Here is a 16,558-nt window from a genome sequence, read left to right as displayed (position 1 = left end):
AAAATATACTACCCTGTACAGTACAGGAAAATGTTAGATTATATTACCTTTCAAGTTCAATGATACTATACACTAAGAAAATATATAGAAGCTTTGAACTGAGATGGTGCATGTAAAAAGCAGTCCCAAGCTAGCAACAGAGAAATTATGCTGCCTGGATGCAGAACTTATAGAGGAAAAAGCAATTCATTGGAAGTTTTGCATTTCAAAATTAAGCACTTTTAAAAAGATTTGTTCATTTAAAGAAATTCCTAAATTAGAGAATCCTGAACATTTAAAGCATTCATCTGTCTAGACAACCATTTCAAAGGCCATAATTCTAATTCTCATAAATAGCTGGAGCTGACCTCACATACCTGGAGTTGACTCTAGTGTCATGACTCAGATGCAGAACAGCCAAAAGCAAGCTGAACTTTAGATTATATATAAACCTTCTAGGATGGGTCACTAGGTGGGTGGAACTAGTTCCATTTGTGAAGGAGGGATTTGAAATACTGACCAAATAAACCAGATACGTTTTGCATGTATTTCATTACACATGTCCTCCTCTGGAAATGCAATTATTTTTGCATTTATTGCAATAAAATATGATTTGACCTACTTTAAATTAAAACTACTATTAAGCAATACAATCAAGTCATTCTTAGGTCTAAGCATTATTGTAGAATTCTGTAAATTGTGCACAATTGTGAAAAGTAGCCAGCTTCTCTGCCTTCAAAACATTCAGCTTTTGATATTTGACACCCATTTTCTTTTACATGTTTGGCAAGGAAAGTTCTCTGTGTCTCATCACAATCTTATTTGCCTGACTGAATCTTTTGTGGATTGCGGTTTACGAGAGTATTGTCTACAACAGGAATGAGGACATTTTTTGCAGCTAGTGGTACTTTTACAGGAATGTTTAGGAGGTTGTGTGAGATAGGGATGTCAATGAATGTAATATATTAAGCCTATCAGAGGCTTAAGTTTATTTTATCCCTTAAGCCACGCCCCCCCAGCTACAAATTCATTGGGCCCCAGATTTCAGTAGAATGATTCTGAAGGGAGGGACATATGGACCAAAGAAAGGAAACAAGGGTCACATAGCTCTCTCTTATAGTGATTAAAAAGGAAAAAGAAACTTCAAAGAAAAACTCATAAAACATTTGTAAGAATATATCCCATAGAAATACAAGTAATTGTTTTTAGATTTATTTATTTTGGAATATAGGATGATTGTTGTGGTCTATTTAAAGTAAATTGCATGTCTATAGAATTTTTATAGATAAAACATTTAAACTCAAGCTTTAATTTTAAAAAGCAGTACAAGTTTTATAGCGCTTCCTGATTAAGCAATAAACACCTTTTTGATTACTTTAGGGTAATATTATTTTCTTTCTTATAAACAGCTGCAACAGCCAAATTGTCCTTGACAATCCCAAGTCTACATACTTCAGTGACTTAAATCTTTATCCCAGAAAGCTACAACACCATTGCAGAATAAAAAAGTCACACAGACTGAAAAATTAAGATGCAGTATTCTATTATAGAAAATGTAGATTTACAATCTGATGGATTTACACATTTTAGCTAAAATTTGTCTCTCAAACATACTTCCTTTACTTAAGATTCTGATGTATGGTTCTATAGTAACCATACATAAAATGTTACCTCTGGGGATCAGGCTACTGTTTTTCCTTCATAGCAACATGTAAACAAATTATAAAGATATGTCACTGACAACACAATATTCTTTAGGTTTACATCAAAAAGCATGCATTTTAAAACATGCAGCTCTTTCAAACAATGAAAAAAGACTTCTAGACCAAGGTGATAACTATAGTAATTTCTATCTTATTTTCCAAAAGTGAATATCCCTTGAAAATTAACAGAGGAACACAACCGCGAGAAAGAAAACTATCATTTAAATGTGTTATTAAATCCAAGGAGAATCAGGTATTATTTTCTTTCAATAGTAATCTGAGTGAAGAATGATACCCTGTAATTAAAATAGTTCAGTTTTAGGCTTCTACTTTTAAGTATTAATTTCAATATCCATGAGAACCAGTTATACTTGAAAGGACAAGGCAACAGCCAATAACAGGTCCGTTGCTTGATTACATATAAGATTGGTCTCTTTTTAAATATACAAATAAAATTAACATTCTCATTAGGTAGATGTGATTGGACACCTTATTGTTCAGCACTAAATTAGGCTACTTCAAGCAACCATTGACACTGCCTGAGATCTAAAGGGAGAACAAAGACAATTAAGCACAGTCCACTTTAAAAATTTTCTCCCACCCACCATTTAAAGACTTACCCTTGGTGGCCAGGTGGGCAGCTCATTCAGCAACAAGTTAATGACATAAGGATTAATCTTTCTTGAAATTAATGTTCCCCCTTCCCCCAAGACCTATTGTCTTTAGGTGGCCAGGTGGGCAGCTCATTCAGCAACAAGTTAATGACATAAGGATTAATCTTTCTTGAAATTAATGTCCCCCCTTCCCCCAAGACCTATTGTCTTTAGGTGGCCAGGTGGGCAGCTCATTCAGCAACAAGTTAATGACATAAGGATTAATCTTTCTTGAAATTAATGTCCCGCCCCCTCCCCCCAAGACCTATTTCTAAAGACAGAAAAGGAAGAAGCAATTGCTTCTTCCATTTAAGATGTAGAAATTGAAGGACTGTAGGTTCCCTTGTCCAAAAATAATGCTGGTCGAGCTTAGTGTTGTTTTGACACTCATTCTATTTCAGATACAATTCCAAGTGAAGAAAGATAGCTGAACCTGCTGTATAACACTCTCTAAAGGACCAGAATGAAAGACAGAAACCATAGTTTAGCTTAGGAATCCTGGAGCATTCGTCTCCCAAGGAAGCATGTTACATTCTTCACTCAGATCCACAAAAATTTGCAGGTGAACAAATATTCAGTTCCAGAAGGAAGGAAAAACAAACTCCCACTCACTGGGTTTTCAGAGCTAGAAACGTGTTGCTCATTAGCTCTACGTTTAATTGAGTCTCCAGTGAAAACTTGTTTACGCTTGTATCAGCTTGCCAATGAGGTAATTAAACGCTATCTGCATTGGTACAGGTTTCTCAAGCAGCAGGCCTGCTTGCATCTAAATTACACCAGCATATTTAGAAAGAGACTACAACTCAAAACCAGGAGAAATTTTTATGATTGGTAGTATATAGTAGCAAGTAGCCTAATATGGAATACTGGTCAAAAAGCTTAAAAATCTTGTTTTGTCATCTAATCAACGTGAAGAGTTTTGCATCAAATCTTAATGGTAGCTACATTCAAAAGAATGGGACTAGCTCATTACTGAGAAATCTATCTGTTGATATCTTTACTCCAATAAGACCATAGTTATATTTTTTTAATTACACTCAAAATTTCCACAATGCCCCTTGCAGAATGCAAATCACATTAGGAAAACTATTGCTTTCAAAGATTTCCTTGGAAGACGAAACAGGCATATTTCTTGTTCTTCTGCACATCTATCGTCTGACGACTTGGAAGTCTGCCTTTTCATGTAATTGTTCTAGAAATGCCATCATATTCTTCATCTCATCTGATTGCTGAATGATTTTCATGTCATTAAGAAGAGCTTTTGGGTTTCCAATCTTCAAAACCTCATTCTATAAAATAGAAAGTGTAATGAAAATAAATGGGATATTGTTTGTTCAATCAGTAACATACCGTACATTCAAAACAAGCTAAGACTTCTTACTGTCGGGAAATACTCGAAACATACTGCTGCTATTTCTACTCACCTGAAGAGAAGGTAGTTTAAAATACTCCATTGGAAGACCAGGAAGACGTAGGTCATCTTTAATATCTCTATTAAATACCTGGAAAGAATGAAAAAAAAAAACAATTAATGCAGACATAGAATGTTTAATACTTTGCCCATACAGATAGTCAATTATTAAGTCAAAGTACACACATGACTGTACCCAATTTTATAATCATGTTAATGGCAATCATTAAGTGAAACACATGGTTATCTGAATCCATTCTCCCAAATGGGTGCCGAAAACTAGCAAAAAATACAGATAGTCCTTGGCTTACAACCACAATTGTGCCCAAAATTTCCACTGCTAACCGAGATGTTTGTTAAGCGAGTTTTGCTCCATTTCACATTTCTTGCCATAGTTGTTAAGGGAATCACAGCAATGGTTAAGTGAATTTGGCTTCCCCATTTAGTTTTGCTTCTCAGAAGGTAACAAAAGGTGATCATATGACCCCAGGATACTGCAACTGTCATAAATAAATGCCAAACATCCAAATTTTGATTATGTGACTACGGGGATGCTGCAATGGCCATAAGTGTGAAAAATAGTTGTAGGTCATTTTTTTTCAGTGTCATTGTAACTTTGAATGGTTACTAAATGTAACTCAAGGACTACCTGTATTAAAAATTGTGGTCATGTGACTGTGGGATGCTACAATCAGTCATACATGTGAGCTGGTTACCAAGAGCCATAAAGAACTATTCCAAGTCTGATGTAACATCAAACAGTCACTAAACAAATATTTATAAATTGAAGATAACCTGTATCTGATTCTGGAAAAATAAGACAAATATTATTTTCACTTCTCAAATTGCTTTGTCAAGGAAAAAGTCATGTATAATTCTTGCTGCCCAGATATAAACCCAGTACTGGCTCCCAAATACCATATTTGCTTCTGCTTTTAATGTTCTCAGTTCATCTTTTAATGCTTTTATTTTCTTCTGAAGTGTTTGATGTTTTTCCTCCATTGTATTTAATGTTGATGTAACATTGGTTATTTCTCCCTATGGTTAAAAAGAAAGAAAATGACAACAAATGTATTTAAAGTAAGGTTGTACTGCATTTGCGTTAGAATTAAGACAAATCTGATACAGGTCACAAAGTTTATGTAATATTTTTCTTCTGTCTTTTTAATTATTGTGTGGAATCTATTGAAAAAAATATTCCTGTTAAATAGATATTAAAAATATATAATTTGTAATTATATAATTTGTAATTATGAAATTTGTAATTTGGAATAAAAAAGATTATTTAGGTATTCACATATGAAGCCCCTTGGTTTCAGAATTTAGTTTTCTATTTTACTTTGGGAAGGGGGAGCTATGATAAAACTGTACAAGACTTTTTATATAAAATTTATTATAAGTTTTAAGAGGCCATAAAAACTAGCAGAAACTAATAGAAAGGAAATAAGTGAAACTTCCAATTTGCACCAAATACAATTATGATTACAGTGTTATCTTACTCTGATTACAAAAAGCTCACTTTTTTCTATGATGCAATCATCGAAGTCACAAATGATAAGTGCATTTTAAAAATGTTTTATGTAAAAAGCCTGCAAGTCTCCAGTTAGCCATAAATGTAGACATTGTCTTTATTCAAGGAAGTGAAATCAGCCATGTCTGGAAGTTCCATCATCTTCACCAACCATTCCTCCATTGGGAATAGTGTTGAGGCTTTCCCTTGTGAGCACATAATAATCATCTCATTGCAGTTGTCATATGTAAAAAATAAAGTCTCCTGACATTTTTCCAGTTTTCTGCCCTTAGTCCCAAAAGAGAAGCCTCTGGTTTTAATTGTACTTTAGTCCTTAAAAACGTCAGCATTAATGATTGAAGGAGATGCTCCAACATGGGGGAAAGAGGTGGAGCAAGAGAAGAACTGAAGTTCGGGCAAAGTTAGGTGGGGCTTAAAGATGATAAATTTGAAATAAAGGAAGAATAAAAGAGGAAGAGGGGGCAGGAAAAGAGGCAAAACAGGAGAAGAAAAGAGGAGGAGGATGGGGGAATGAGGCAATGGCAATGAGGCAATCAGTGATGGCCGGCGCAATCACTGAGCAGTCGCAACTGCTGGTGAGCTGGCAGGCATTAACCATGAGTTGCGCAGTTATGCAACAAGATGCATACCAGTGGATGCAACTGGAGAGTGCAACCGGCGAGCAACAATGCAGGGACGAATGGCAAGTGCAACCAGTGGCGGTGGCAGATGCAAATGACACAAGATGTTTTTCAAGGACAGCAGCAGCGCAGCATTGGGTGCAACAAGGAACTTAGCTTGAAGAAGGTGAAGAACAAGGAGGAAAAGTAATACTGTAAATGTGTCTAAAATAAAATTAAATAAGTTAAAGGACCAAAAGAAAGAGAAAGAGGTGGAGAGGGAGAGGCATGGTGTCAGAACAGAATGATGTTGGAATGGAAGGGCAGCAGGATGTACAGTGCAACAGCTGAGAATGGTAGGAAGACAGCATGCAATATGGAGGTGAAGAGGTGCAACACAGAAAATTTCAGCATTAACCGCAAAACAAATAAATAAATAAATAAAACCTTGCATAAATCCAACAAGGGCACAGAGGATTTAATGGATAGTGCTGTTGAGAGAAGTTTGTATTCCTAGACCAGTCTACATTACTTTAACGAGGGCCTTCTGGCAGGGAACATGCTACACATCACAAAAACCAGGAACAACAGTTGGAAAACAGTTGGCTTGGCTTATGATGATAACTTTGTCACTTTGAATGTACACCAATCGGCATACATCAAAATGAAATTTCGTTGCATACAGCTCTATATACTTCTTGTTTGTGGCCCGCTCAAATTTCACATTGTCCATTTTAGTCTCTAGGGAGTGAACGATGGCACACAGGACAGATGGAAATGGGGCTCCATGTGGATTAGCCCTCAGGTTAGCTTGTATTCTGACAACCTCGCCTTCTTTCCTTTTTCTGATCCTGACTCTTCCACCTTTTCCTTAAAGAGGCCTTGCTTCTTTTCGCCCCTGGAGCACGCTGCCGCTGCCACCAAGTCCTCCAAAAGCCTCTCTCTCTTCCTCTGGGCCTGCTGACAGCCTCATCCAGTTCCTTCGCTCCATAAGCTCCAGGTCCTCTCCTCCTCTGGAAACAGCCCTGATTTGCAATACAATCCATCACTGGGCCAGCAGTCAGATCTTGCTGCTGGTAGAACAAATTCAAACAGTGCCAACGACTTTTAACGGTCTCACCAACAGTTCCAAAACAACTAGAAACTTGCCATGCCAGCAAAGATTGTCAGTCGTATGTCGTATGTTACCTTAGTTCCACCATGTTGCTCAAACACATTAAAATCTTCCTGATCATGTGGCCTATAGCCCTTACTATCCCTCCCAAAACTATTTGCCTTCAAGAGCCAATGCAGCCGCAGCCATTCCAGGCGCCGCCATCTTAGATTTATCCAAAGGGTTTTAAACTAAAATTGGAAGGGGAGGGAGACAAGGCTTTAGGACCTAATCCCAAGCATTAACCTCAAGACATCCAATCAAGTGGTGAAGAGGAAAGGAAACTCAGACACAAAACAGGTGACGTAGAAAGCAAAGGCGGAATCAGTCAAAAAGAACTCAGATGCCTATATAGCGTGTTTCCCCGAAAATAAGACCCAGGCACCAGGTTTTAGGGTTTTTTTTGGGGGGGGGGTATTTTCCACTCACCTCCATCATCGACAGCCCCGCCCAGCCGGCCTACTTCTTCTTTGGCCAAAGGAGCAACTTCATTCTGCAGCTGAGAATGGAGCTCCTGCCTGCATTTCAGTCAAAGGCCTTTCTGGAAGGCCACTGCAGCCAAGAACCAAGCTATGGATCAATCCATAACTCAGTTCTCGGCTGCAGAGGACTTGCAGAACGAAGCTAGGGATTAAATCAATAGCTCGGTTCTCGGCTGCAGTGGTCTTCTGGAAAGGCCTCTGACTGTGAAATGCACACCTGGGGTCGCTGCAGAATAAATGGGCCGGCAAGGAAAGGCCTGGCTGCAAGGTTAAATGGGTGCGGGGTGCGTGGGACAACTCCACACTCCCACCCCAGCTTGATTTTTAGGTGTGTTCTTCACTCCAAAACTAGGGTTTATTTTGGGGGTAGGACTTATATTAGGTCCACCCCAAAAAAACCAGGGTAGGGCTTACTTTTGGGGAAACACAGTACTCAACGGATGAGGAACAAACACGGTGTTCAAAGGATGAGGAACAAACAAGGCAAACTTGAAGTCCTAGTTCATGAGGCCACATTCGACATTGTTACCATTACTAAAACTTTGGTGGGATAAAACCCATGACCTGAATATACTGCTAGAAGGATTTAAATTGCTGAAAAGAAACAAACCTGGCAAGAGGAAGTGGATTTATATTGCATGTAACAAATAACAACACTTCTACATAAATGTAAGAAAAAAGGAATGATGTTGCCATAGATGTCATGCATCATTTATAAAAATTCTCTTTATGGTTAGAAGATAATGTAAATTTCAGTCCTTTCAACTACATATTTTCCCATTGGTCCATTTGTGTATTGTAACCTAATTTTTTCATCTGTTTTATCATACATTATTTCACTTGTTCTTCTGTCTCATGTTTCAGTAGAAGTTTATACATTTTAATAATAATCATTTGTACATACAAGTCAATACCTACCTTGAAAATAAGCCCTAGCTTGATTTTTGGTGGTGGCCGTAATATTAGCCCTATCCCAAAAATAAGCCCTAGTTTTGGTGCAAGGCATACCCCAAAAAATCTAGCTACAGCAGGAGTGGGGGGGGGGTAGTTGCCCCATGCACTCTGCACCCGCTTACCATTGCAGCTAGGCCTCCCATGAATCGATTCCTTCCTTGCCTCGCCAGCCCACTTTTTCTGCAGCCACTTGGAAAGGCCTCTAACGGCGAAATGGAGGCCGGGGGTGACGCATGCGAGCGGCTGCAGAAGTGGGCCTGCTGGGCGCAGCTGTCAGTGCTGTCACCGCGAGGTGAGACTGTGGAAAAGGCATCCCTCCGCTGAAAATAAGACCTGGTGCCTCTTTTGCAAGCAAAAAAAAAAAGTCCTGGTCCTATTTTCGGGGAAACACGGTAGTTCTTATTCAAAATTAGCCTTACATTGTTCAAAGACATAAAATCTTTTATGCATTTTAAACTTTTCTGATATAAGAAAAACATTGATAAGTACAGTATCTCCTTCTATCATCAAATATTTTCTTGATTTTATTTTACTGTTGCTTATTTTGGTTCACATGGTTTAGTTATATTTTCACTAACATTTATTTGTGCCTTTTGTGAAGTATAAATCAATTTCACTGATTTTATAAAATTCTGCCCAAATGTCATGGGTTCCAAAACCTTAAAAAAAGTCCAGTCCACATTGTCAAAACCATTTTTGCATCAAAAAAGATCAATGTGGCTTGTTTTTCATTGTTATTCCAAATATTCCAAAATTTCAAACTTAGTTCTAACATCATTGGTTTGTAATTTAATTAATAACCCTTTTGCATTTTTTTAAAGCAAAGTCTCTCTTGTTTTTGTGTGGCAGAGGAAATTTCTTTTCATCTGTATATTAATTATTTCCCAAGGTGATTAAGAGGTGGTGAAGACAAAGCTTTACGTCCATGTTGACGCCATTGTAATTAAGAGCACAGAAGGAACCGTAGAACTCTGGAGGCTCAACTCCCAAGTCAACTGTAATTTTTTTTTCCATTTCTGTACTTTATTCAGAAGGAACCATCATTCAAAATCCACCTCCCAGTCAGTGTTTCAAACTGTAGTTGCTCTCTGCACCTTTGAAGAGTATCAGCCCACTGTTAGTCCCCACCAGACGCTTGATTGGCTGTGTAACACTTCTAATTCAATTCAAAAACTTCCCTTTAACAGCTGTCAAGTTTCCGGAGAATACCATGAATCCAAATCTGAATTGTCAGCACTGCTGAATCAGTTGGACCGAAATTGAATCCATCAATGGACTTTATGCATAGAAGGATAAATCAAAAATTTTAATTGATTTGCCCGTTCAAAATGTGCATTTGAATAAAGCTAATTATTTGAATCAAACCACAAATTATAATCAGATCTCAGCTAATCTGCATATTTATAATCTGCAACAATAGGGTAATGGCTGATTACCAGCAACTGATTTATTTAAGTTCATAATTCTTAAAGAAAAATAAAAAATAGGTTAAAAAGGGAACAGTAATGATGTAATACTCCTTTTATAAGCATCAGAGTATTTTGCAATGTATGAAAAATTCATAGATTTATTATGACATGTTAAAAGATGCTTGGAGTAGTAATAATATATGGATGGAAATAATAAACAAAGTAAGGCAAGGTAGTTAATTGATGTTGTAGCAACATTCTAACATAGCTATGGGATAATTCATTTGTAGAACATTGTTTAGTATATCATATTAATTATTTACTGACAATATTTTACTATGTCAACACCCCACCGCCCTGTGCGCTCCCACAGAGAGGGCCTCCTCAGGGTGCCACCGCTCAAGGAATGGAACTGCTTACCAACTGAAATCCGGATGGCCCCCGACCTCCGCACCTTCCGGCGCGACTTAAAGACTTACCTATTCCAGCAGTCCGGCCTGGCCTGATAGCTCTGATAGCTCTAATTGGGGTCCCAGTTTGTTTTGTTTTGATTATTGTTTTTCAATACTGTTTCATTTTGTTGCCTATCTTACTCTGTACACCGCCCCGAGTCCCGCGGGAGAAGGGCGGTTTATAAAAACAAACAAACAAATAAATAAATAAATATATAAATTCTTAAGATCCATTCTTTCTTCCTTATTTACCTCCAAAAACTCCAATTCTTCTTCCATGAGAATATACGTTTTCTCTTCTTGTTTTAAAATCTTTTGCACCCTGGTCAGACAAATCAGCTCATCCTCAGGAACTTCCAAAGTTTCAATGCATTTCAGAAACCTTCAGTAAATTATTAAATAACATTATCATGTTATGGTAATACTATGACGATTATCTGTAATATATAAAATCATGCAATGAAAATATCAAACCAGTCAGAAATAATTTGATACTAGTTAGTCTGCTAAAAATGTTTCCCTGTTGAAGATTAATGAAGTTCTTAAATTTGTAATGCATTAGCACCCCACCATCTCTGCACTGATCTTTGGCATCAAGAAAAGAAATGTATCAAACGCTTGGCCCATAATTGAGAAAACTGTTAAAGTTTAAATCTGTCTATATAGGTCAGAAGTTTCCAACCTTTCTGGGCTCGCAGACCGGAGGGAAGGAGAGAGTAGCTTCAAAATTGGTGCGTACATGCGCACAGGGCCACACACACTGGTGTGGCACTAGCAGCCCCGTTCGTGCATGCAGCATGTGCTGGCACCATAAGCATGCAAGAATGGCCGCACATGCCCCACAGTGGCTTGTTTGCGCATGTACAAATGACTAGCCCCATTTGTGGCCATTTGTAGCTTCCCTCAGTCATATAATTTATTTTTTTTGCCAAAAAATCCCCCAATATTTCTGCAAAACCCACCCATAGCAAACAATGAATTTGCTTACCTGCCACAGTGTATGTCTAATGACTGCTGGAAAAATTGGGGTAGTCATATGATGATCTGACTGTCACAACTTATAACCATAATTACCAGGCTCAATTACAGTTATAAGTCAAGGACTACCTGTATATCATTTAATGCAACATGTCTTTATCTGACTAGTGGTAGTCTGCACAGCTAAATGTTTGAACTCAACACATAACTTAGGCCTTTGCCTTAGTGATATACATGTAGCTATATTCTACTAGGGTAAAGCAATGTAACTCTAAGTTATAAACCAAAGTTATTTGGTTCAAACATCTACTTAAAGCAAAACTAAAGAAACCATACAGTAGCTTAAGCTAACATGTCGCTTTTCCCCTCAAAATGCCTATATGGACCATGCAAGGTTTAGGATATTTTTATAACTAAGAATGGTACTATTTAATGAAAGAAATATTTTTTAAAAAAGCAAAACCACACACATTGGCATCACAGAACAATATCAAAGAAATAGTGGGGTGGATCCTTTAACACATATTGAATTATATAGAAATAGAAAAGGTTATTTAGCCAGCTGAAGCAATTTGAATAAAATTCAGCAAGCTTTGTAACTTAGCAAATTTACCGTATTTTCCGGCGTATAAGATGATTGGGCATATAAGATGACCCCCTACTTTTCCTGTTAAATTACCGTATTTTTCGGACCATAATACGCACCTGACCATAAGACACACCCAGTTTTTAGAGCAGGAAAACAAGAAAAAAAATATTCTGAACCAAATAGTACTGGTATACTAAAACAGGGCTTTTCAACCTTTTCATCCATTGTACCACTTTTAGGACAAGGCAATGTCCGAGTATCACCAGTCGCCCAACAAGGTGTCAAAAACTTGACCCACCCACCCCCAAAAAGGAAAAAAATGATAAAGTACAGGTAGTCCTCGGCTTACAATGATTCACTTAGTGACCGTTCAAAGTTACGACAGCACTGAAAAAAGTGACTTATGACCATTTTTCACACTTATGACCTTTGCAGCATCCCCAGGGTCATGTGATTTACATTCGGATGCTTGGCAATCGATTCATATTGTTCCAGGGTCATGTGATCGCCTTTTGCAACCTTCTGACAAGCAAAGTTAGTGGGGAAACCAGATTCACTTAACAATCATGTTACTAATTTAATTTCTCTCTCTCCTTCTCTTTCTCTCACTCTCCCCCTCCCTCTTTCTCTCTCTCTCCTCTTTCCTTCTTTCTCTCTCTCTCTCTCCCTCTCCCTATTTTTCTTTACCTCTATTTGTCCATCCTTTTCTCTCCCTCTATTTCCCTCTTTCTTTCTCCTTGTCTCTTTCCCTCTATTTTTCTTTCCCTCTATTTCTCCCTCTTTCTCTCTCCCTCTATTTCCCTCCCTTTCTCCTTCTCTCCCTCTTTCTCTCCCTCTCTATTTTTCTCTTTCCCTCTATTTCTCCCTCTTTCTCTCTCCCTCTATTTCCCACCCTCTTTTTCTCCTTGTCTCTCTCTCCCTTTCTCTCTCTCTTTCCCTCTCCCTTTCTTTCTCCTTTTCTCTTTCCCTTTCTCTCCCTATTTCTTTCTCCTCTCTCTCCCTCTTTCTCTCTCTCCCTCTCCCATTGTCCCTTCCTTCTTTCCTTCCTTCCTTTCCTCCCTTTGTCCTTCCCTCTCCACGTTAGAGCAGTACCTATGGAGGCAGCCCTGTGGCCCGGCTTTCTCTTGCAGAAAGCAAGCTGAAACGGAGCGAGGGATATTGACAGGAACGCAAATTTGCTGATCTCGCGCTCCTGCAATCTCCCTCGTTCGGTTTCAACTTCCCTTGCTAGAAGAGAAAGCAGGCTGAAACGGAGCAAAGGAGATTGCAGCAGCGCGAGATCGCCAATTCGCATTCCTGTCAATATCCCTCGCTCCGTTTCAGCCTGCTTTCTCTTATAGCAAGGTAAGATGAAACCGAGCGAGGGAGATTGCAGGAGCGTGAGATCGGCGTTTCTCAGCACGTGCCAATTCGTGCTCCTGGCAATCTCCCTTGCTTTCCACTTGCGGAGGTTGGGGCTGGCCATACGGATCAGCTTCGGACCATAAGACGCACCTAAGACTACCCGTATTTTCCAGTGTATAAGACGACCCCCAACTTTTGAGAAGATTTTCACGGGTTAAAAAGTCGTCTTATAAGCCGGAAAATACGGTAAATATCCACTTTTCTCACAAAAAGCCTCTTTGGGCAGTTTATAATATTATCAATTCTTTCTCACATATGCTTAGAAGTTACTATCAGGTTTACAAAGTAATTCAAACAGGAAACATGCCCAGATGAATTAATTTTTCTTTATTGTAATTTTCTTTATTTTACTTTGAAAGAATTTTGCATGTCTGAAAGTGTATTTTCCCCCTTTACAGCTCAAAAAACTAGGAAAGGTTCCTTCTGAAATGCTTGCTATGAGCATATTCCTTCCATGGACTAAACTGCCTCTTATTCAATATTCCTCTGGCAGTGGCTCTTCACCCTGTGAATCATCCAAGGTCATTCACACATACCATTATAGTTACTTGGCCAGGTTTATAGATTATTGGTGCTGCTAGTTCTTATCTTATAACCATTTGTTTAGCTTCTGTTTGAAGTTACAACACTTAAAAAAGTAACTTACAAGTCCTCATGCATACAACTTCACACTTTAAAGTATGCCCAGTCACATGCTCTAAATTCAGGCGCTTGGCAACCAGCATTTATTTACAATGATTGCAGCATCCCAGGTCATGTGATCACCACTTGCAATCTTCCCAGCTTAGCTTCCAACAAGCAAAATCAATAAGGAATGCTGGATTTGCTTAATAACCATATGATTCACTTAGAAACTGCAGTGATTTGGATAATTTCTGACATGATTCACTTAACAACTGCTTTGCTTAGCAACAGAAATTCTGGTTGTAACTTGAGACTAACCTGTAAACCATATTTTCCTGCACCTGCATAACGAAGTAGAGGTGCCGAAGAGAACAGCTGCATACTAGAATGTTTGACACGTCAACACACACATGCACTAACATGCCAACTCAGATAAATATGCTGTTTTTCTTTATCATTTCATCTTTTAATAAGCTGAATGTATTTTATTAGGTTCTAATTGGGCAATAATTCTGACTCTACAGGCAGAAATATTAAAATTCAGAAAAAACAAACCAATGTCATTCTAATGTTTTTTTTCCCTAAAAAAAAGGAGGAAAAAAATATTAAGAAATGATTTCTAAAAAACCTAATAAAATTAGGCGCTGTCAGTGACAAGCTAAACTTGACTCACCATATGGCATAGATGCTCCAAAATAGCTAATACAGTTGCAGGCTACATTAGAAGAAGCACTGTACAAATAACATGTGAAGTCCTAATTTGCCTCTATTTTGTATGCACTACTTTCCTGAGCATATTTGGAATTCTGAGGAGTTTCAGAAACACCATTTCTTGGCTATTAATTACATAAGGAAAGAAACCCCTTTCTCACTATTGTATTATTGCTTGATGCATATGGGTAGTCTTCACTTATTGACCACTTATACAGTGACCGTTTGAAATGGCAATGGCCCTGAACCTTAGAAATTATTACAACTAATCCTCAATGTTGCAGATGTCATAGCTCCCATCTGGTCATGTGATTGAGATTCAAGTACTTGGCAACCAACTTACATTTATGATGTGCAACCCATACCCCATGGTCACATTATGGAGACTTACAACCCTTCCTGCTGGTTTCTCACAAGCAATGTCATTGAGGAAGCTGACAGGAAGGTCACAAATTGCTCCATCTACTCTCCAATCTTCCTGCACCGCAGCACCTTGATCCCCAAATTTGCATGCTGTACCTAGCCTTCCAAGCCTTCCCCCATTCCCGCATGTTCTTACGCCACCTCCCAGGGCCTACCCCATGCTCCTTATCTGGGACTCCCATCACTTTCTGGTTAATGACCTGCATATCTTGGGATTAAAATGGCAATCATGATTCTCAGGATTGTCTAAGCAATGAAGACATGTGATGTGCTTTCCCAACACATTGCTTAGTGAAGGCAATCCTGGCCCCCCATCGCTGTCATACTCTGAAGACTAGCTGTCTCTCAATTTAATGGCAGTACATTTCAGTACCTGACTCCTGGCATAGAAAAAGAAACCCTAGTTGAGCTGCAACCACCCCCAGCTGGCCAAGGTGCGGCTGGTTAATACAAAAGTGGTATTACACTGCTAACAGCAGACAACTTATTTTAAATATCACCTTTCCTCGAGGATATTCAAGTGCTTTTCATTTTCACTGTAATCTTCTGTAACTTCATAGAGAATAGATCTATAAAGAGAGATGATATCTTAACATTTTTCACGCATATACACATTATGAGATGTTTTTATGTCCTTGCCTGGAAAAAGTGTTCATACTAGACACAAAATCATTTCCACACCAATTTATCCTCAGTGTAAACAGGATTGATTTGTGTCTTGCTTTGAGTTTTTGAACATTTCCTGTGAAATTGTTAGCATTTATATAATGGGATGATGTTATATAACAACAGATGTGTTTGTTTGCATACAATTAGTGCGATCAAAACCACTGTGCAAAAATTCAGCTAGCAATCGATACCAATTTCTTTTCATCCCAGATGTATCTGTTTACATGCACACTGTGCAACTGAAACTACTCTGCAAGTGAAGAAATCGTTCGTTACCCAGATGTGCCCATTTGGGTGAAATCAGTGCAATCAAAATTATTTGTACAATTAAACAATCATTCAAATTTTCAAAAATCCAGCTGGTAATCAAAATCAATATCATTTTTCATTCCCCAAATTCTCTTAATTCAAAGTTATCATTATTGATGACAACTGGATTATTAATGTAGGTGAAACATCCCAAATGGGAGGAGATATATGGAGAAAAAATTACTACTTACTTCATTGTCCAATGGATGTTGGATTTTAGACTCTTTTTAATGCTCTTTGGGATTCGTTGATATTTCACTTTTTGTTTGATTCTTTTTTTTGGATATTTTATTTCAACTGTAAAAAATAAGAATGCTGAAAAACCTCCACCTAAATTTGGATAGACCGATGTACTCTATAACACATACTTAGTGTTATACAATTCAAATGAGATACATGCAGTATCTTCTCAGTAAAATATTTCCTTTATAAACAGTAGAGAAATCACAACAAGAAAAATTGAACCAATATGACAAAATTCTGGACTGATTCTCAAAATCTTAGGGTTAGTTGTTCAATAAAACT

At 38.0% G+C, this 16,558-nt stretch overlaps 1 protein-coding gene and 1 long non-coding RNA gene across 2 annotated transcripts in view; both read right to left on the bottom strand.

Annotated features, from left to right (window-relative positions):
- Positions 1 to 16,558, bottom strand: part of LOC310632646 — a 1,302,393-nt gene that overhangs the window by 1,048,799 nt on the left and 237,036 nt on the right. The gene's annotated exons all lie outside the window — the stretch shown is intronic.
- On the bottom strand, positions 3,484 to 16,426 carry CENPQ (centromere protein Q; the record flags this gene model as incomplete). The annotated part of the gene is made up of 6 exons (XM_083349748.1): positions 16,225 to 16,426; positions 15,556 to 15,624; positions 10,579 to 10,708; positions 4,665 to 4,784; positions 3,760 to 3,837; positions 3,484 to 3,624 (listed from the first exon to the last, which is right to left on the bottom strand). Exons 1-6 carry the CDS (start codon positions 16,227 to 16,229, stop codon positions 3,484 to 3,486), a joined length of 543 nt encoding a protein of 180 aa, XP_083205874.1. The 5' UTR covers positions 16,230 to 16,426.

Source organism: Vipera ursinii, assembly GCF_947247035.1.
Source record: "Vipera ursinii genome assembly, chromosome: 1".
NCBI lineage: Eukaryota > Metazoa > Chordata > Lepidosauria > Squamata > Viperidae > Vipera > Vipera ursinii.
This window is presented reverse-complemented; position numbering and strand designations above follow the sequence as displayed.